Source organism: Lithobates pipiens, unplaced genomic scaffold (genome assembly GCF_037356315.1).
Source record: "Lithobates pipiens isolate NorthernLeopardFrog02 unplaced genomic scaffold, aLitPip1_a1.2 Scaffold_8, whole genome shotgun sequence".
NCBI classification, from domain to species: Eukaryota; Metazoa; Chordata; class Amphibia; order Anura; family Ranidae; genus Lithobates; species Lithobates pipiens.
In genome coordinates, this window is record NW_027507903.1 from 410,797,680 (window position 1) to 410,819,346 (window position 21,667).

Here is a 21,667-nt window from a genome sequence, read left to right on the forward strand (position 1 = left end):
GTCCGCTGGATTATCCACCGTACTTTTGAAATGAACAGACTCGCCCACACACATGGAGGAAAGTCCGCTCATTTTGAGCGCGTCTCCAGGTAGCTGGGACCAGCGAAGGAGGCGTCGCTGGCCCCGTCACCTGGTATGGACTTAAAGGGGAATCCCTACGCCGAAAAAATGGCGTGGGGGCCCCCCCCAGGTCCATATCAGACCCTTATCTGAGCACGCTACCCGGCCGGCCAGGAAAGGGGGTGGGGACGAGCGAGCGCCCCCCCCCCTCCTGAGCCGTACCAGGCCGCGTGCCCTCAACATGGGGGGTGCCTTGGGGAAGGGGGGCCATGCGGCCCCCCCACCCCAAAGCACCTTTTCCCCATGTTAATGATGCTGTTTGTCCACTAAGGTTCTCTAATGCTGCGTACACATGTATCAGACTATCCGGCGGACTTAGTCTGGCGGACTTTCCGCCGGACTGTCCGCCGGACTTTCCGAACGAGCTACCTGCCCACACACGGTACTTTTGCGGCGGACTAGGTACGGCGGACTAAGTCCGCCGGGCTATCCACCGTACTTTTGAAATGAACAGACTCGCCCACACAAGTGGATGAAAGTCCGCTCATTTTGAGCACGTCTCCAGGTAGCCGGGACCAGCAAAGGAGGCGTCGCTGGCCCCGTCACCTGGTATGGACTTAAAGGGGAATCCCTACACTGGAAAAAACGGCGTAGGGGTCCCCCCCTAGGTCCATATCAGACCCTTATCTGAGCACGCTACCCGGCCGGTCAGGAAAGGGGGTGGGGACGAACGAGCGAGCGCCCCTCCTCCTGAGCCGTACTAGGGCGCGTGCCCTCAACATGGGGGGTGCCTTGGGGAAGGGGGGCCGTGTGGCCCCCCCCACCCCAAAGCACCTTGTCCCCATGTTAATGAGGACAAGGGCCTCTTCCCGACAACCCTGGCTGTTGGTTGTCGGGGTCTGCGGGCGGGGGGCTTATCGGAATCCGTGAGCCCCCTTCAATCCTGGCCCCTCACCCTATGTGAATGTACAATGTACCCCTACCCATTCACCTGTGAAAAAAAAACACAACACACAAGGGTTAAAATAGTTTATTGCACAGATCCGGGGGTCTTCTTCCATCTTCGGGGGTCTTCTCGCCGGACTCCTCCGCTATCTTCTGCTAGCTCTTTTACTAGCGGAGGAGCCCGTCTTTCCTCTTCGCCGCCGCCCTCTTCTTCTGACTTCGGGGGTCTTGTCCCCCTCTTTGGAGGCCTTGTCCCCCTCTTCTGTTCTTCTTGCCGGGCCACCGCGCCTTCTTCTAGCTCTTTTACAAACGGTGGCCCGGTCTTCTGTCGCCGCTGCCACCGTCTTCTGTTCTTCTGTTCGTCTCTTCTCTACTGGAGATGTTGCCTCGTCACTGCCTCCGGTCACTATGACAGGACACACGGCGTGCGGTGACTTATATAGGGACATCACTGGATGATGTCCCCGCCCATTATGATGTCACAGTCCCAGCATACTCTATATAGCAGGCCAACACAATCAAAAGATAACGCATTGGCATTTTTAGGATAGAAGGTCCTGCTGTCTGTCTTCTGTAAAAGGGTAAACCTTCTTCACCATTTTACAGTCGTGCCATTGCATTTAGATTGACAGCTGTGGTAGGATAGGCCTGAGCATATAGAGTGAAATGGTCAGTCACCACTAGGATGTTACTTCTTCCACCTGTATCAGGTTCCACACACAGAAATCGGATTCCAGGCACATGGAGCTGGTCTGTACAAGCTCAGTGCAGACCAGCTCCATGGGCCCTTGGCTCTGCAGATGTCCCATGGGTGCAGCCCTAACTGGTAGTCTTTCATTGAGTGACAGTAGCTTTCTGCTTCGGCCCTCATGTTAGGCCAGTATAACCTATCTCTGAGTAGGCCGGAAAGTCCTTTCTGAGCTTAGGTGTCCATGTTTATCATGCATTGCCACTAGCTCAGTGGTTTGCCGCTTTTACGGAAGAAATAATTGCCATCTTTCCTCTATGCCTTCAGAGGGACCATGTCTGTACAACAATCCATCTCTGAGCTGCAGCCTATTCCATTCTCTGTGTATTATTTTTGACTCAGCTACAGTGCTCTCCAGCAGCAGACTGTGATCTTGTGCGCAGTCTGGTGTAGCTGTGCATGGTAGTCAACCAGCATCTAACTTCAGCTTGTTAAATTAAGCTTTGACCAAGAAAACCTAGAAACTGATTGGTTTCTATGCAGAGCTGCATCGGATTTTTCACTCTCCAGTTTTAGTAAATTAACCCCATGGTCTGAGCTCTGTTGTACATGGGGCAAAGGGGGCTGGAATCAAGTCACAAAAAAAGTCTTGAATGTATTAATGATAACTGGGTTGCATTATTTATGTATGCCTGGAGTTAATCTTTAAATCGTTTTTGTATATGTGCGAGTATTTTCATTGTAATGACACTTATCTTAGAATGAATAACACTGGTAATGTTGCCTTTTGCTAGGCGGATGTAACATTCCCTACACTTGAAGAGAAAAATAGACTTAAGTACTTTTGACCACAAGAGTTAAAGAATATTCAGCAATAAATAAAATAGCCCAACACTAGAGACTAAAGCCCCATACACACTATCAGATTTTCTGCTGATTTTTTCCTTCAGATTTAGCAAAAGCATATAATATGAGGTCAAACCTTAGGAGTTTCAATGTGTTTGCAATCAGGCAGGCCCTTGCACTACATGGTTTTGGTAAATCTGAAGACAAAAGTCAGCATAAAATCTGATAGTGTGTATGGGGCTTAAGAACATTTGACCAGCAGGGGAAAAAAATAATGGGAACTGGGAACCACTGTGACATCACTCACCCCACTCTTATGCATACTTTGCAGCTCCAGAGACCGGGAGATGTCATTCAGCAGGAGTCAAGCAAGAGGTTTATGCCACGTACACATGATTGGACTATCCGGCGGACTTTGCAGCGAAGGTCCGCCGGACTTTCCAAACGAGCGGACCTGCCCACACATGCCAGACTTTTCCGGCGGACTATGGCAGGAGTTCGCCGGACTTTTGAAATTAACGGACTTGCCCACACACGGAGTAAAGTCTGTTCATTTTTAACGTGGCTCCAGGTATATGGAACTAGCGAAGGAAGTCAATGTCGCCACCTCCATTGGTGAGATTGACACCTCGCTAGCCCCGTCACCTGGTATGGATTTAAAGGGGAACCCCTACGCTGAAAAAACTGTATGGGGGTCCCTCCAAGGTCTATAGCAGACCCTTAACCGAGCATGCAGCCCGGCCGGTCAGGAAAGGGGGCGGGGGCAAGCGAGTGCCCCCCCTCCTGAGCCGTACCAGGCCATGCGCCCTGCGGCCCCCCCACCCCAAAGCGCCTTGTCCCCATGTTGATGAGGACAAGGGCCTCTTCCCGACAACCCTGGCCGTTGGTTGTCAGGGTCTGCGAGCGGGAGGCTTATCAGAATCCAGCAGCCCCCTTTAATAAGGGGGCCCCCAGATTCCATCCCCCTACCCTATGTGAATGAGTATGTGGTACGATGTAGCCCTACCTATTCACCTGGGGAAAAAAAAGTGTACAGCAAAAAAACACAACACAGGTTTTTAAAATACTTTATTAGACAGCTCCGGGGGTCTTCTCTTCTTCCGTCATCGGGGCTCTTCTCGCTGGACTCCTTCGCTATCTTCTGCTCTTTTACTAGCTCTTTTACTAGCGGAGGAGCCCGGCTTTCTCCTTCATCGCCCCCGCCGTCCGGGGGTCTTCTTACGACTTCGGAGGTCTTGTCCCGCTCTTTGGGCATCTTGTCCCCCTCTTCGGGGGTCTTGTCCCCCTCTTCGGTTCTTCTTGCCAGGCCTCCGCTTTCTTCTTCCAGCTCTCTTAGTAGCGTTGGCCCGGTCTTCTGTCGCTGTCGCCGCAGTTTTCTGCTTCTTCTTCTCTTCTTCTTTCTTCCGATGTTGACACGACACTCTCTCTGGCCATAATGGCAGGGACAGGTTGTGCGGTGAATTATATAGGGAAAAGGGGCGGGGTCACAGTCCTGGAGGATGCTGGGACTATGACATCATAAGGGGCAGGGTCACCAGGTGACATCACCTGGTGACCCCGCCCCTTGTCCCTGCCATTACGGCCAGAGAGAGCGTTGTGTCAACATCGGAAGAAGGAAGAAGAAGAAGAAGAGGCAGAAGGCGGCAGCGACAGTTACAGAAGACTGGGCCAACGCTAGTAAAAGAGCTGGAAGAAGAAAGCGGAGGCCCAGTAAGAAGAACCTAAGAGCGGGACAAGACCCCCGAAGAGTGGGACAAGACCCCCGAAGAGCGGGACAAGACCCCCGAAGAGTGGGACAAGACCCCTGAAGTCGGAAGAAGACCCTCAGACGGCTTCAGCAACGAAAGAGAAAGCCGGGCTCCTCTGCTAGTAAAATTAGCACTTTTCATTTCGAACGTTCGAGTCCCATAGACTTCAATGGGGTTCTAACGTTCGTTCGAATTTGGGGTCCGTTCGAAAGTTCTGGTGCGAACCGAACCGGGGGGTGTTCGGCTCATCCCTACTTTGGAGTGTGGGAGGAAACCCACACAGGCACAGGGAGAACATGGAAACTCCAGGCAGGTAGTGTCATGGTTGGAGATTTGAACCAGCAACCCTTCTTACTGCTAGGTAAGAGTGCTAACCACTACACCACTGTGTCGCCCAACTGCCATACCTCCCAACTTTTTGAGAAGGGAATGAGGGACACCTATTAGCAGAAGTATGTAGGTACAGGACACACCAAATTAAAGGAAAATTATACAAAAAAAAAGATTAGTTAAGCCCACAAGTGCTTTTTTTTCACCACTACTATTACTTTATTTGGCTTTTGAAATCTACAAATGCAGTAATTTAGAATTTGGATAAAAGGTTTAGCACTGGGAAACACTATTTGAATGATAAATAGTACATTTTCTATACAACTATATAGATCAGACCAAAATGAGGGACAAATGAGGAAGAAAGAGGGACAGAGGGATTTTGTTCCAAATCAGGGACAGTCCCTCCAAATCAGGGACAGTTGGGAGCTATGCCTTCTGATCATAGTACATAATTGGTTCACTATACCTATGACGTATAAAATTGCAGAGTGTGTTCAAATACAGTAGTAGTTTGTAGAACACTATAGCTCTGTTCACTGGTGGGCCTTAGTTGTTGAAATTCAAGAATGGCTTACATATGTTCATTAGGAAGCTAGAAGCTAGAACCTGAATGTGTATGGTAATTTGGGTGAAAAAAAATAAATTATAAAAAAAAATTTAAAGTAAGCTGAAATTATATTTTTAATTTCAATAAAGCCCCTTCACATCCGCTGCAGCAGTTCAGATTAATAATGAAAAAGCAGATGTTCCATTTCAACAGCATGCCCTCAGTGTTCCAGTATTGTCCCTGTTCTAGTCTAATGCATTAATTTATATGGGCTGTCTGTACATTAACACACGGAAGATTAATATGCAGTTTATAGAGGTCTATGCATCAGATTAATGCAGGAGTAATAATGCACCCAGCCAACATGAAGGAACAGAGCATAACGATTATGGGTGCGCAGCTTCTAAAATGGAACATCTGATCTAAAGCTTTTTTTTGCCAGAGAAAGTCATGGGGTACTGAAATCGAATTTACTATTTCAAGCTCACTTTAAAGTTGTAACAGTTTGGGGGGGTTAGAATGTACAAGAATATTTTTCTGCAGTAATTAATTAAAGTGCCTGCCCAGCACCATTAAGCTTAGCTTTAATTCAGCCCGGGCAAACTGCCAGATAAAATGTAGCAACGATACTGCCAGCATAGGCTGAATATATTGCCATCTAATAATGTACAGTAACTAGTTACAGAAAAATGGGAATAAATTATGTGAGTTCTTTTTTTTATAACAACCATTTGAAAAGATTTACTTTAAATAATACAAAAAAAATGCCTTTGGAAACAATTAGATAATTTAACAAAAGGTTCTTAAAAAGGTGTATTTGTGTGTCTGCGCCCATTCGACTCCTTCACCCTCTTGCCCCTGCACAGTACAGAGCAGGTTGTGAGATCCCTCACTCAGTGAGGACTGGAGTCACCCCAGGCAACCCAGAATGATCAGACATCTACCCAGAGGGACCACTGCTGCTGTGTTTCTGGGTCACTGTTGCTGTGTTGCTGGGTCTGGTGAGAGGGCCTTACAGCCATTACCTGTTTGCTACTAGGGAGACTGAGCCCTTTAGGAAGTGACTGCACAACCACCTAGCAGCCTTATTGCGGCTAATAGGTTAGACTGGTTCTAATTCTCATGTGCACCCACAGTACCACTGGGCCCCAAACGCTAGCTGGTGGAAGAGTTAGGATTAAAGATTTCCTCTTTGTAGTTGCTACGTGGAGACCTTTGCTCATTGCTTAGTTTAAGAGGCACGTCACAGGGGACATTGCACCAGACTCCAGACATTCTCTAATGCATTTTAATTTGGTTCACAGAAATCACACACTGTTTAATTTACACTGTCCCTTCTATTTCTGTATGTGGATAATGGCGCTGTAAATATTTTAATAAAAAAAAAATCAAAGTACCCTTTTTCCTAATCGATATACAGCTGTCACATGACCTGGCTCTTTCAAAGCCTGTCTGCAGGGAAACATTAGCAGGAGGAGCTTCTAGTCCTCTGCTACTGGTCACATGTTCAAAATTAAAAAAAAAAGCCTTTGAAATACAGAATAAAAATACATAATCAATATCAATAAACAGTTTTAATTGTCATACAAATATACTGTATATTTGAAATCAAATCTTTATTTTTTTTTGGCCATAACCTGGTGTCAGCGGATTTCTGCCAGTCACAGGTCACCCCTCTCCAGACTGTGCCTTAGAATAAAAGGGAGGCAAAGCCTCTGTTAATTTACATGTAATATCCCTCCAATATTGTTTTTTAGCTGTTTATTGGGCATGGAGGAGGACGAAGGGAGTTGACTGTCATTTACCTGTGTATATGTGTGACTCTATAGTCACATTTATTGCTCAAATATGATAGGGAGGAAATGCTCAGCATAGAAACTCACTGAAAACTGAGCATGTGCAGAGTTGCTACCACAGCTGCAAAATCCCTAGCTGAATTGGGGACATGGACAGAAGATGGAGATAGAGAGCAGCAGGATCAACCAGGTTTTTTGCAGAATACAGAAAACAAATCTCATAATGACAGAATGAGTATGAACAGCATGTAATACAGAATTTATTGATTTTCTTTATCATGTGGGTTTAGTGACTTTAATAACCCTGTACAGTTCACCTCTGTAAATGCATGTAAAATTTGAGATGGAAGGTCAGAACTATTAGACAATCTGACTCTATTGCAATGCAAATACAGGAACAACATTGAAGTAACAAGAAAGAAATGTTCTGAATTATCATTATGCTGCTGCTCAATTAGTGCCTAATCAACAGACTAGGGGTGTGTTCTTGACCCATCTGTGCTTCCTTTGCAGGTTAAATCTGAGTTCCACCCAATTTTGAGAGTTGGTCTTAAATGAAAAACCACCTCTCCACTCCTCGTTCTTGGATATTTAAAAAGCATTTTTTTACTTTCTAACTTACCTTTTTTGGAAGTACTAAGAGTACTTCCAATCCAGCCGGGCTGCAGCCGAGAAAGTCACATCCTCTTCTGCGGCGAGCCCACACCCCCCCCCCCCCGCCATTGTCTTCTGGGACATGTGTGTGTTCATTCACAAAGCGCTGTGGGACTCGCGCATTGGGCAGTCGGAAACAGTCGGTGAAGCCGCAAGGCTCCACTGCCTGTTTCCCTTAGTTGGAATGGCGGCGCCTGCACCCGATCCGATGGACAGATCGGCATCAGGGGACCGACATCGCAAGCCCCCTGGACAGGTAAGTGTCCTTATTAAAAGTCAGCAGCTACAGTGTTTGCAGCTGCTGACTTAAAAAAAAAAAATAATTTGTCTGGAACATCGCTTTAACGACCTGGCTTGTGCTGTCGAATAGTGCTTGCTGGATCATAAGACTGATTAAACAATTAGGCAGGCAAAAGAGTTCCCATAAAAGTATTTCATATGTGTATGTAGCTTTGCCTCTGCAGTTTAGTTTTAGCAAATATGTTACACTATACACTGTACAGGATGAAGAATCAGCTCTAAGACTTCAAAAGCTGAACTCCATATAGAGACTTTTTTTTTTTTTTTTTTTTTTAGCATGGACTAAGTATTTATATTTCATACCTGTTTGATCCCTGTGGAAACAGGAAATTATTGTAGCAACCACCGGTACTACAGTGATCCTCTCTTCTGGGTCCTGTATCAAGCATAGTAACCACAGGGGTTGCCTGCCTGGCACTAGTGAAACTCCTTGCATTTTTTTCAATGAATGAAAAGTGTTCTCTGATTGAATGAGGTGGAGATTGTGACATCACTGTTCCATCTCTGTACCTTGTCTAATCTGAGAACACTTTGCATTCATTGAGAAAAATGAATGGCACCCAGTGAGGGAACACCTGTGGTCAGTGCAACTACTACAATGATTTTCTGCTTCCACAGGGATTGGCCAAGTATGGATTTTGTATAATTACATTGGTCCAAGCTAAAGCAATGTAAACATGCAAAAAAAAACAAAAAAAAAATACCTGTTATTCAGCCTTAAGGAGAGCTCACCAAAAGAGTTTGCTATAAATATATGAAGCCATGTGGCAATTCAGCCCACCAATTTTAATTAAAAAAAACCCAAAAAAAAAAACCATGGTACCAAACTTGGGTTGGCTTTTGCTAACAATGTTATACAGACTGTACTGTACCTGAGATGGAGTTGTTTTTTTTTCCCTTTTATAAACGACACATTTTAACAGTTAATTCAGATGCCTGACATTAAAAATAAAAATAAAAATTCATAATTTTTTTTTGCCAATGCATCAAATTTATTAAGAACAAATCCACCCATAAACTAGTGGTGCTATTAAATATTTACAATTAAAGCATATTTTACAGTGCGGTTCATTCCTTAAACACAAAGCGAGGATTAACATTTACATCACCTAACTCATACTACCGTATATACTTTCATTAGACTTTACATCTACTTCTTACATTAGGGGAACTACACGCTTTTGTTTTCTTACTCAATGTGTCCCAACATTCACTGTCAGTTCTTGCTGCAGCACTGGCAGCCTGTGGTTGGTACAACATCAAAGTTGGTAATTTCTTCCGTAAACAACAAATCCCTCAAATAATACAATACTCTATGCTTCCTGGAATTATTGTAAGGAACTCCATGTAGCTTGCAAGGCATTCATTTTGTTATTCTTTCTTTTTAAAAGTAGATGACCTTTGAAAAAAAATATTAGGTGTATGCATTTAGGTTTATGAATAGAGTGCCAGAGAAAAAGTACAGTAACACATAGCAATCAATTAGAATTCAGGTTACTGAAGTCAGACAACTTCCGAATGGGGTTGCAATATGTACTGTACATTGATCATGATGCCTCACTCCTTGCAATATTTTATGAGCCTAGATGAATTTTTGTATATAGGTACACTTACTAATATGTGAAAATCCAAGTTTCTTCAGCATTCTCCCCCTGTTTTCACTATGGGGCCTGTCAGCATATTAGAGGATAGTCCATTGTTTTCTCTGGAGCTGATGTACATTTCTAACAGAAAGCAATGGGAGGAAGATTGCAGTGGCACACTCGGAGGTAGGTATAACGTTATATAAGAGTGCCCTAATCACCCTCTACCAAAAACCAAATGATTAATTCTCCCTGGGGGTGCACTATACAATGGACCATGTGGTATTATCGCTCATAGTAAATAGTCAGATATGAGCTTTCATTATCATTAATAAAAGCTGTAATCTGATTGGTCAGTATGGGCACTAATTCATCACTGATGTGCATATACAGTACCATGCTATTAATTATTTTTCTGTCATACTGGATAATTTCATCAAATACCTCTCTACCTGGTTATTGTAACTTACTGATATAGCACAGCAGAATTTCAGCACCAGGAATTATACCAATATTATTTTATAGTAAACAACTGTTAGTTCTGAAATTACAGAAAGAACAAACTTTCTAAAATATCTATAAAACAGGCAAAAAAAACTAAAAAATATATATTCCCTTTATCTCTGTTCTAGTCTAAGGGCTATGCCTGACATGTTTCTGCTTAAATGCTTCAAAGAAAGCCATTACTCCTCTTCTTTTACTTGTTCCTCCATTTTTCTGAAGAGTGTGGCCTGATGAGTTAAAAGGAGAAATCGGGGAGTCCACAGATGTAGTCCTCTTTATTTTCAGAAGTGATTTGCCATTTCCGCCTTTGGGCTTTATCCGTGATGATGATGATGCTACCACACATTTTTGATACTGAACCTAATAAAAGAGATGCACATGATTAAGGACCTAATCAGTTTTAATCAATAATTGAGTCAACAATTAAAACTTGACCTAGGAGAATGTCCTTCCTGTCAGAGAGTAGAAACAGGAATACAGTGGTGTGAAAAAGTGTTTGCCCCTTCCTCATTTCCTGTTCCTTTGCATGTTTGTCACACTTAAGTGTTTCGGAACATCAAACCAATTTAAACAATAGTCAAGGACAACACAAGTAAACACAAAATGCAATTTGTAAATGAAGGTGTTTATTATTAAAGGTGAAAAAAAATCCAAACCATCATGGCCCTGTGTGAAAAAGTGATTGCCCCCCTTGTTAAAACATACTATAACTGTGGTTGTCCACACCTGAGTTCAATTTCTCTAGCCACACCCAGGCCTGATTATTGCCACACCTGTTCACAATCAAGGCATCACTTAAATAGGAGCTGCTTGACACAGTAAGGTCCACCAGAAGATCCTTAAAAGCTACACATCATGCCGAGACCCAAAGAAATTCAGGAACAATTGAGAAAGAAAGTAATTGAGATCTATCAGTCTGGAAAGGGTTATAAAGCCATTTCCAAAGCTTTGGGAATCCAGCGAACCACAGTGAGAGCCATTATCCACAAATGGCGAAGACATGGAACAGTGGTGAACCTTCCCAGGAGTGGCCGGCCGCCCAAAATTACCCCAAGAGCGCAGCGACGACTCATCCAAGAGGTCACAAAAGACCCCACAACAACGTCCAAGGAACTGCAGGCCTCACTTGCCTCAGTTAAGGTCAGCGTTCATGCCTCCACCATCAGGAAAAGACTGGGCAAAAATGGCCTGCATGGCAGAGTTCCAAGGAGAAAACCACTGCTGAGCAAAAAGAACATCAAAGCTCGTCTCAATTTCTCCACAACACATCTTGATGATCCCCAAGACTTTTGGGACAACATTCTGTGGACCGATGAGACAAAAGTGGAACTCTTTGGAAGGTGTGTGTCCAAGTATATCTGGTGTAGAAGGAACACTGCATTTCATAAAAAGAACATTATACCAACAGTAAAATATGGTGGTGGTAGTGTGATGGTCTGGGGCTGTTTTGCTGCTTCAGGACCTGGAAGACTTGCCGTGATAAAAGGAACTATGAATTCTGCTGTCTACCAAGAGATCCTGAAGGAGAATGTCCGACCATCTGTTCGTGTACTCAAGCTGAAACGAACTTGGGTTCTGCAGCAGGACAATGATCCTAAACACACCAGCAAGTCCACCACCGAATGGCTGAAGAAAAACAAAATGAAGACTTTGGAGTGGCCTAGCCAAAGTCCTGACCTGAATCCTATTGAGATGTTGTGGTATGACCTTAAAAAGGCCGTTCATGCTCGAAAACCCTCTAATGTAACTGAATTAGGACAATTCTGCAAAGATGAGTGGGCCAAAATTCCTCCAGGACGCTGTAAAAGCCTCATTGCACGTTATCGCAAACGCTTGGTTGCAGTTGTTGCTGCTAAGGGTGGCCCAACCAGTTATTAGGTTTAGGGGGCAATCACTTTTTCACACAGGGCCATGATGGTTTGGATTTTTTTTCACCTTTAATAATAAACACCTTCATTTACAAATTGCATTTTGTGTTTACTTGTGTTGTCCTTGACTATTGTTTAAATTGGTTTGATGTTCCGAAACACTTAAGTGTGACAAACATGCAAAGGAACAGGAAATGAGGAAGGGGGCAAACACTTTTTCACACCACTGTATATAACTCAGAAAATTGACAAGGCTCCAAAGGAAGTGGTCTCGCCCCAACACAATGTTGATTGGGGATAAGAATTGCTACAAAGTTTTTTTTTTTCAATACAATGATGTGTGGCAATTATCAGTTATCTTCCTAGGACACGTCAACACCACTTACCATACATGCAGCCTGCACTGCCTCCGAGACATGTCCGGCATCTGGCTCACACCAGAATACTGTGCATTGGAAACACTGCTTGCCTACATCCACGATCATTGCAAATGTGTGAGGATCTTGCCCAATACCCATAAATGTCACATATCGAACTGAACATTGCCAGACAGGCTCTTCATCAACAACCTGAAACATTAAAAAAATGTACACCTGTTATCATATAACTATATGAATACATCACATGAAGTGTACCTCTAGCGTTAGGCAGCAGTTCTGTAGATAATAGTTTTTGCTTCATGTTAGAGAAAGACTGGAGAGGTAGTGGTAACTATCCAAACCCGCTTATTACAAATTTAAATAGTACCGCGCTACAGTAATCAAAGTAAGGGAACGATTATAATAATAACAATAATTATTTAAAAAAAATTGGATCACAGTGCTCGATATATCAATATATACATAAATAAATGGATAATAAGTGGATAATTTAAATCAGTGCAATATTCCACAGAATGCTTCTTATTCCCAACTAGAGCTTAGACAGCTCAGACGAGTGCTCCATCTTCTCATTAGTGCTCAAATATCACTCAACAGATAACCTCCAAGTGCTCCCCCCTCCAAAAATAATCTTACCTGCGGGACCATTGGACTGCGACTTGTCTTGGGACTTTATGTGTCCAAAGTCACTACTGAGTGATCTTTGAGCACTAATGAGAAATTGAGCACTCGTCTGAGCTGTCTGAGCACTATTTGGGAATAAGAAGCACTCTGTGGGATATTGCAGCTCTTAATGGGAAGCTGCATCTTCATTTTTTTCATCACTGTTTCGCCTTTATTATTTATACAGTTTTTCAGCATGGATTATCCATCATCTGCAGTAATATAAATTATCCACTGATATTGGATTCATTTATGTATATTTTGATGTATCGAGCACTGTGATCCAATTTTTTTTTACAATTATTGCTATGATTATAATCATTCCATTACTTTAGTTACTGTAGTACGGTACTATTTCAATTTGTAATATACTTGGCACATTTATGAGAGTGTGGACAGTACCAGCAGCATAGTCAGCATACCTTTTGGTTATTATTTTCATTTAGTAGCTTTCAGGATTTTCACAATATTTCCTAACCTGCTGCAAGCTATCCCTTGCAATTTTATTGGAGATGGAAGAAAAAAGAACAGATACAGTACAGATAGTAAAACAAAAGACCATACAGTGTAGATATAGAGTAAGGCTGGCTGTGCTCCATGTTGGCCAGTTCCCACCCTGGAGTGGCTCTAGCAGTTGATCTCCAGCTCCAAGCTGGTTCCAGAGAAAAAGCAAACCCCCAGATCCAGCTTCAGACAACTCCAGAAACTCAACCTTTGGATCCAGAGCTCCTCCACACCCCAAAGTCAGGCTCCAGAGTGGCTTCCCACCCCAAAATTCACTGCAAAAGGTATGGCTGGAGTTCAGCAGGTTTCATGTCCATGCAGGTTTACTGCAGTACTAAAAATCCTAATTTGATGTTTTGGGTCCAAGAATACAGGGTAAACTCTAGTCAGAGAGGCACGCCCAATATTTATTTTTCTGTCATCAGGGGCAGGGAGGCAACAATTACAAAACTGACAACTGGACATACATAGCACATATGAATGAGCACAAACAAATATAAAAACATCATTCATTTAAATTTAAAAACATGCATACAACATGCAGAACAAGCAAAATGTAAAAAAAATTAAATAAAAAACTGATAAAAATAAACCCAGAGACTAACATTAGTGCTTTGTCAAGCAATGCAGACCTCTGCAGTATAACCACTTCATTATTCTCTTTTGCCACAATCTTGAAAAGTCTCCAAATTAATTTATCTGATGGCATTGCCCTTGGAAGGGTAGATGGAGGTTCCAGGTTTATATATATATATATATATATATATATATATATATATATATATATATATATATATATATATATATATATATATATATATATATATGCGCATAAGTTTACATACCCTGGCAGGATTTATGATTTCTTGCCCATTTTTCAGAGAATATGAATGATAGCACAAAAACATTTTTTCACTCATGGTTAGTGTTTGGCTGAAGCCATTTCTTATCAATAAACTATGACTAATTTATTTAACTCATAATGACAACAGAAACAATCCAAATGACCCTGATCAAAAGTTTAAAACCCTGGTGATTTTGGCCTGATAACATGCACACAAGTTGACACAAAGTGGTTTGAATGGCTAAAATTTTCCACAACACTATTAACCTCCCTGGCGGTATGATTAGTTCTGATTTTAGGTGCTAAAAGCGGTACAATTATTTCGCATGGAAATTTGGCATTTTATATTGTAGGCCTGTAATTCTTAGGAATAGCTCTCTTAAATCTGTTTAAACAAGAGTCTAGTAGACATCCCGGGTATGATAAAATTTATAATATAATAAATAATGATAATAAATAATAATAAAAATGATTCAATAATGTAATCAAATCTAAAAACACTGAAATTTGCTAATTTGCAGAATTGTCGCTGCCATTAGATTTAGTGTTTGATGACGAATTTTCCCACAAATCGCTATCGCTCAATTCTGCAAGTGATTCTAATTTATTATCACTGTTTTCTAGTTGGTCTAAAATCACTTTTGACATAAAGGGACAGTTTTTGGTTGCTATGAACAATCTCCAAATTCCAGGCAGAAAAAAAACAGGGCACTGGACACACTACTAGGGACAAAAGGGGTGTGTATTTTTTTTATACAGTACTGTAATCTGTAAGATTACAGTTCTGTATGTGTATTGTGTGTTTTTACTTTTTTGAATTTGGTGCCAATCTCCGGTCCCGTGCGTCATAACCTTGCAGGGAAAGGATCTCGGCGGCACTAGGGCACTGTGTGAATCGAGCGGAGGACAACTCGCTCACACAGCATGGAGGACATCGGCGCTGGATCCAGGGGACAAGGTAAGTAACCTCTCCATGTATCCTCCCTGTATTCAGTGATGCGATCCCGAGTCTAGCTCGGGGTTACCGCTTGTTGTACTGAAATCCCAGCCCGAGCCAGACTCGGGATCACCGCTAAAAGTAACCATCCTCACCTGTGATCTTTTTGCTTGTAATTTGTGTTTGTGTATTAAAGGTCAATGAGTTTCTGGACTCCTGACAGACCCTTGCATCTTTCATCCAGTGTTGCACTGACATTTCTGGATTCTGAGTCATGGGGAAAGCAAAAGAATTGTCAAAGGATCTGCAAGAAAAGGTAGTTGAACTGTATAAAACAGGAAAGGGATATAAAAAGATATCCAATGAATTGAGAATGGCAATCAGTAGTGTTCAAACTCTAAATCAAGAAATGGAAAATTAGGGGTTCTGTTGAAACCAAACCACGGTCAGGTAGAGCAACTAAAATTTCAGCCAAAACTGCCAGGAAAATTGTTTGGGATGCAAAGAAAAACCCACAAAATAACTTCAGGTGAAATACAGGACTCTCTGAAAACATGTGGTGTGGCTGTTTCAAAATGCACTTGAAGAAAGATGGGCTGCATGGTCGAGTCACCAGAAGAAAGCCATTACTACACAAATGCCACAAAGTATCCCACTTACAATATGCCAAACAGCACAGAGACAAGCCTCAAACCTTCTGGCACAAAATCATTTGGAGTGATGAGACCAAAATTGAGCTTTTTGGCCAAACCCATAAATGCTACATTTGGAGAAGAGTCAACAAGGCCTATGATGAAAGGTACACCATTCCTACTTTGAAACACGGAGGTGGATCGCTGATGTTTTGGGGATATATGAGCTACAAAGGCACAGGAAATTTGGTCAAAATTGATGGCAAGATGAATACAGTATGTTATCAAAAAATACTGGAGGAACATTTGCATTCATCAGCCAGGAAGCTGCGCATTGGACGTACTTGGACATTCCAACATTACAATGATCCAAAACACAAGGCCAAGTCGACCTGTCAATGGCTACAGGAGAATAAAATGAAAGTTCTGGAGTGGCCATCTCAGTCTCCTGACCTCAATATCATTGAGGTACTCTGGGGAGATCTCAAATTTACAGTTCATGCAAGATAACCCAAGAATTTACAGGAACTGGAGGCATTTTGCTAGGAGGAATGGGCAGCTTTACCATCTGAGAAGATAAAGAGCCTCATCCACAAATACCACAAAAGACTTCGAGCTGTCATTGATGTTAAAGGGTGCAATACACAGTATTAAGAACTGGGGTATATAAACTTTTGATTTGGGTCATTTGGCTAGTTTCTGTTGCCATTATGACAGCCCAAAAATTTACAGGAACTGGAGGCTTTTTGCCAAGAGGAATGGGCCTCATCCACAAATACCACAAAAGACTTCAAGCTGTCATTGATGTTAAAGGGGGCAATACACGGTATTAAGAACTGGATGTAAACTTTTGATCAGGGTCATTTGGGTAGTTTCTGTTGCCATTATGATTTAAAAAGAGTAAACACAGTTGATTGTTAATGGCTTCAGCCAAACACTAACCATGAGTGAAAGAGAAAAGTTTTTGGGGGTTATTAACTAAAGGCAAATCCACTTTGCACTGCAAGTGAACTTGAAATTGCACTGAAAGTGCATTTGGAAGTGCAGTCGCTGTAGATCCGAGGGGGACATGCAAGGAAAATAAAAACAGCATTTTAGCTTGCACATGATTGGATGATAAAATCAGCAGAGCTTCCACTCATTTCAGATCTACCCCTTCGATTTAGAGCGACTGCACTTCCAAGTGCACTTTCAAGTGCACTTGCAGTGCACTTGTAGTGCAAAGTGGATTTGCCTTTCGTAAATAACCTCCTTTGTGTTATCATTCATTTGGAAAATGGTAAAGAAATCATAAATTCTGCAAGAGTATGTAAACTTATGAGCACAACTGTATATATGTATGTATATATATATATATATATATATATATATATATATATATATATATATATATGTGTGTGTGTGTGTATGTATATATATATATATATATATATATATATATGTATATATATATATATGTATATATATATATATAATTGCAAAGATTAATGCACTTTCAATATGCAGAATACCATTACCGTATCACTATTTCACTATTTACTAGCTTAAATATTTAATAAAGTGTATGTAAGCCCTAACAATTAACTTCTCTTATTTGTGCCCTTTTATATATACTGTTGTTGAAAAACATTATTTCTGAATCATAAAGCCATTGCTTTATGCTGGCTGAACTCTTCTTACACTTGTGTGTCACAGTGGAAAGCAATGGTTAATCATATTGTACCATACCAAAAGATTATTTATATATATATATATATATATATATATATATATATATATATATATATATATATATATATGAGAAGAAAATTTCCCCTTTAAGTTCCACATGATTCAAACCTTGCTTCAGATGGAACCTAAGATTGTTTGGTTCATATACTAAGCAACCCTTATCATATCTGATGTATTCTTGTACAATAAGTACACACAACAATGTTTTGGTGAAGGTGGAGGAGAGGTGGATGGTGTTCTGCAGTTCTAACACAGTTCCTGTCTAAGGCCGCGTACACACGGACAGACTGTTCGCCCAACTAAGTTCGTCAGACAATCCGACAAACAGTCCGTTCAAAATTTGCATGAACGGACTTGACCATACACGATGAGCAGACAGTCCGCTGAAAGTGTGCGCGATGACGTGAACGGCACGTACGACGGGACGAGAAATTAGACGTCCAATACACTGCAATGCAACCTTCGCCGTGTAAATCCTTTCTGAGCATGCGCCAAACTTAGTCTGTCGAACTAGCCTACACACGAGCGGACTGTCCGCTGAAACCAAGTTTGGACGGACTGTCTTACGGAAATTCCGTAAGACTTTGTTCGTCAGACTGTCCGCTGAAACAGTCCGCTGAAGCCCACACACGAGCGGATTGTCCGCTGAAACACTGTTCAGCGGACTAAGTTGGGCGAACAGTCCGCCCGTGTGTACGCGGCCTAAGGGTGACAACGTTGATCCTCTATAGGTTCAGTACTATAGGCACTGTCACCCTTTAACAGGAAATGTATTAATGGCAGGATCACCAGGTGAAAATGGAGGGGAAAAACGTATAAAGAAACTAATGTAGTGATCGATCTTAGGACTGTAAGCTGCAATATATTACATTTTTATTACTGGGTTTAGACGAACTTTAAAGTGGTTCTACAGTCTCATGCCGCGTACACACGATCAGAATTATCATCGGAAAAAGCTCTGATGGTTTTCCCATCAAAGTTCCGACGGAATTCCGCTCAAACTGTCTTGCCTACACACGGTCACACCAAATTCTGACCGCCAAAAACGCGGTGACGTACAACATGTACGACGGGACTAGAAAAAGGAAGTTCAATACCTAGTAGCCAATAGCTTCCATCTTGTAGTTGAATTTGAGCATGCGTGAGTTTTTGCGCATCGGAATTGCATACACACGATCAGAATTTCCGATAGAAAGTTTTTCCATCAGGAAAATTGAGAACATGCTATCAAATTTTTGCTGGCGGGAATTCGGACAGCTAAATTCCAATGGAGCATACACGCAATACAATACAATTTCGGATGAAAAGCTCTCATCGGTCTTTTGCTGGCCGAAATTACGATTGCGTGTATGTGGCATAAGTGTTTTTTTTTTTTATCATAATGTACTCTGTGTATTAGAATTAAAAACTCCCCACTACTTGCTCCCCCCCATCCCTAAACACTTACCTCACTCCTCTCATGATCGAATGATGTCCCGACTGCAGACCACTTTCCCCTATTCCTGTTCTCACAGGAGACACAGGCAACATTGAGAGTTAAAGGCTCCCGTTGCTTTCTGTCAGGAGTGAGAGAAGGTGGGGCTTTTACCGCACCCCTGTTAAGGGGGATCCGGAGGAGAACCGGAGTGTCTGGAGTGGACAGCGCTGGTATGTGACCGCTCTGTGCAATCTTGTTACACAAAGTAGGTAAGTATAAAAAAAAATCTTATTTTAGCCACATTTACTCCCCCCAATTATATCACTTTAAGCCCTGGTTCACACTGACAGTGGGAATGAAATTTCATTCCTGCATGCCAGACCCGACTTCGGGGGGGATTTCAGAGACATCTGTGTGAGTTTCTGCATAGATGTCAAGGGAAATCGCACCCCGAAATCGGCAAAAGTAGTACAGAAACTACTTTTGGGGACTGATGCGGCATCGCACCGATTCGGACGCTGCCATTGCCGCCGATTTGTCATGCGATTTGACATGTCAAATTGCATGCCAAATTGCATGCCAAATTGCATCAATGTGAACCAGGGCTAAGCCTTGTAAAGTAGTGAGTTTCCTATGCCCAAGTGATAGGATTAATGCACTAAGCCCTGCACATTTTTTGTATTAGCTAATTTATTGACCAATTAAATATAAATTAAATCCCGACTCAAGTCAAAACATATTTTTTTCAGGATTGGTAAAGCATAGGGCTTATTTACATGGGCCCTCCACCTGTGCAGCGGCCATTTGTTTATTTTTCTGTTACTGCACAATGAGATTTCTCAAATCTGTGGGCAATGATTGTTCTTTTTTCTATGGGGAAATGGAATTAAGATTTCCCAGCAAATGTCCCAAATTCACCCATTGATATATGTTGCAGCCAGTCCTGATGGTACAGCAAAGCAATTAAAGATAGATAGATACATGTCTTCAGCTCGCCATGAGATAGCTGCCTTTTTTGACCAGTCTAATTAATAAAGTTATCACCTTTGTACACAGAAAATAATTCTATGGACTCTGTGCAGCATTAAAAATGGACAGTGCCTAAAATCAAGTGTAGTATCTTTTCTTATCAGTGTCCAGTAGGGGTGCTATGCCATCATTCTGGCCTTAAGGGGGGCAGGAATGGCTGGCTATATCGTTTCCATGCTGGTATGATGGGGGCTCTGAAGGCTAGCACCAGCTGGAACAGAAACCGGGGCACCCACAGGCAGTTGGGGCACAGGAGTAATTCCCCCAGAGAAAACTGGATAGGCCCAGTTCCTCTTGGTTTGAATGGATCTACATTATCTGGTCATGGCATGGGAAGGCAAAGAGTCTGCTGTGTCTGTGCCCCCTGGGAGTGGTCACCCTAGGGGTGCTCTTAGTAATACTTGAGTGTAGGACCCCACGGTGTGAAATGGCATATGGACATAGCACTAAAAACTTTTTCTGCACTGTGCCTCTATAGGCTAGGCCTTCTGGCTAAGTGCTGGCCACTTTTTATTTATTTCATTAACTTTTTTCCTCACATTTGTCACTTTTCATTTTTGTGTGTGTTTTTCTCACTGGATGGAGGGTGTGAGCCCTCTGACTTGCCCTAAAGTCTAGGGGGAGGATGTGTGGCCATGAAGTTCCTTCCTCCCCTGAACCTGGGGGTCTCTCTTCGGGAGAGCTCCTCGACCTAGTGGTCGGCTTCGGTTGGCCACGAGGAAAGGGGTTCGCCAGGCCTTCTGGCTAGGCGGACCAAGTTTGTAACCTTGTCCTTGTCAGGAGCCTTGTGCCCTGGGGATTCAGGGAAAGACCCTACCCCTTCAGGGGGTGGAAAAAAACTCACCTTTAAGTGCACTTTTTTGTGTTTGTTCACATGTTTTTTGTATACATTTTGTTTTCAGCACCACCGCAAATTAACAACAAATTAATACAAATTGACTATGCCTTCCTTACAATGCAGACTGCTCCGAGTAAGGTATAGTAGGACATATTAGTTTACAACAGTAATATATTAGCATAGTGCTGTTGTCGCAGGTGGTATTAGACAACAATGAAACACAGAAAAGCATGAATGAAGTTATGCTAAAAGTGATATACAACAGCTCAACTGATCAATCGGTTTAAATTAGCTAAATATATTCCAGGTACAGCAAAACAAGTGTTTCAAGTTATATGCCCCATAAACACTATCAGATTGTCTGCAGATTTTTTCCTTCAGGTTTACCAAAACCATGTAGTGCAAGGGCCTGCCTGATTGCATACAAATTGAAACTCCTAAGGTTTGACCTAATTTTTATATGGTTTTGGTAAATCTGAAGGAAAAACTCAGCAGGAAAAAAATGCAGGCAATCAGAGATTATGGGGCCACACAGTAGACACAAACACACACACACACAGTATACAATCACACAGTATACACAGACATGTTTCTATTGGCTGAGAAGGTACTCGAGAGGTGGGGCAGCTCTCTCTGCCTGGGGGCCCCATAATCTCCTATTGCCCGGGGGCCCCAGGAGTTGTCAGTCCGCCCCTGCCTGTAGTTTGTTTTCTTTACAAGACAACCATTGCTTGAGTAGAAAAGCCCGCCCCTGCAGTCTTGCTGTAAAGAAGGAACCTTCTTGTGAAATATGTAAATTTCAGAGTAAAAATAACACAGA

General features: G+C 42.4%; 1 protein-coding gene across 1 annotated transcript in view; it reads right to left on the reverse strand.

Moving 5' to 3' along the window:
* Window positions 1-8,871: 8,871 nt before the first annotated feature.
* Window positions 8,872-21,667, reverse strand: part of APBB3 (amyloid beta precursor protein binding family B member 3) — a 133,833-nt gene continuing 121,037 nt past the window's right edge. The window contains exons 12-13 of the mRNA XM_077474130.1: window positions 12,259-12,441; window positions 8,872-10,364 (exon numbers count right to left, since the gene is read on the reverse strand). Of these exons, the coding sequence (XP_077330256.1) occupies window positions 10,134-10,364; window positions 12,259-12,441 (414 nt within the window). The 3' untranslated portion in view covers window positions 8,872-10,133. The remainder of the gene's footprint in view (window positions 10,365-12,258; window positions 12,442-21,667) is intronic.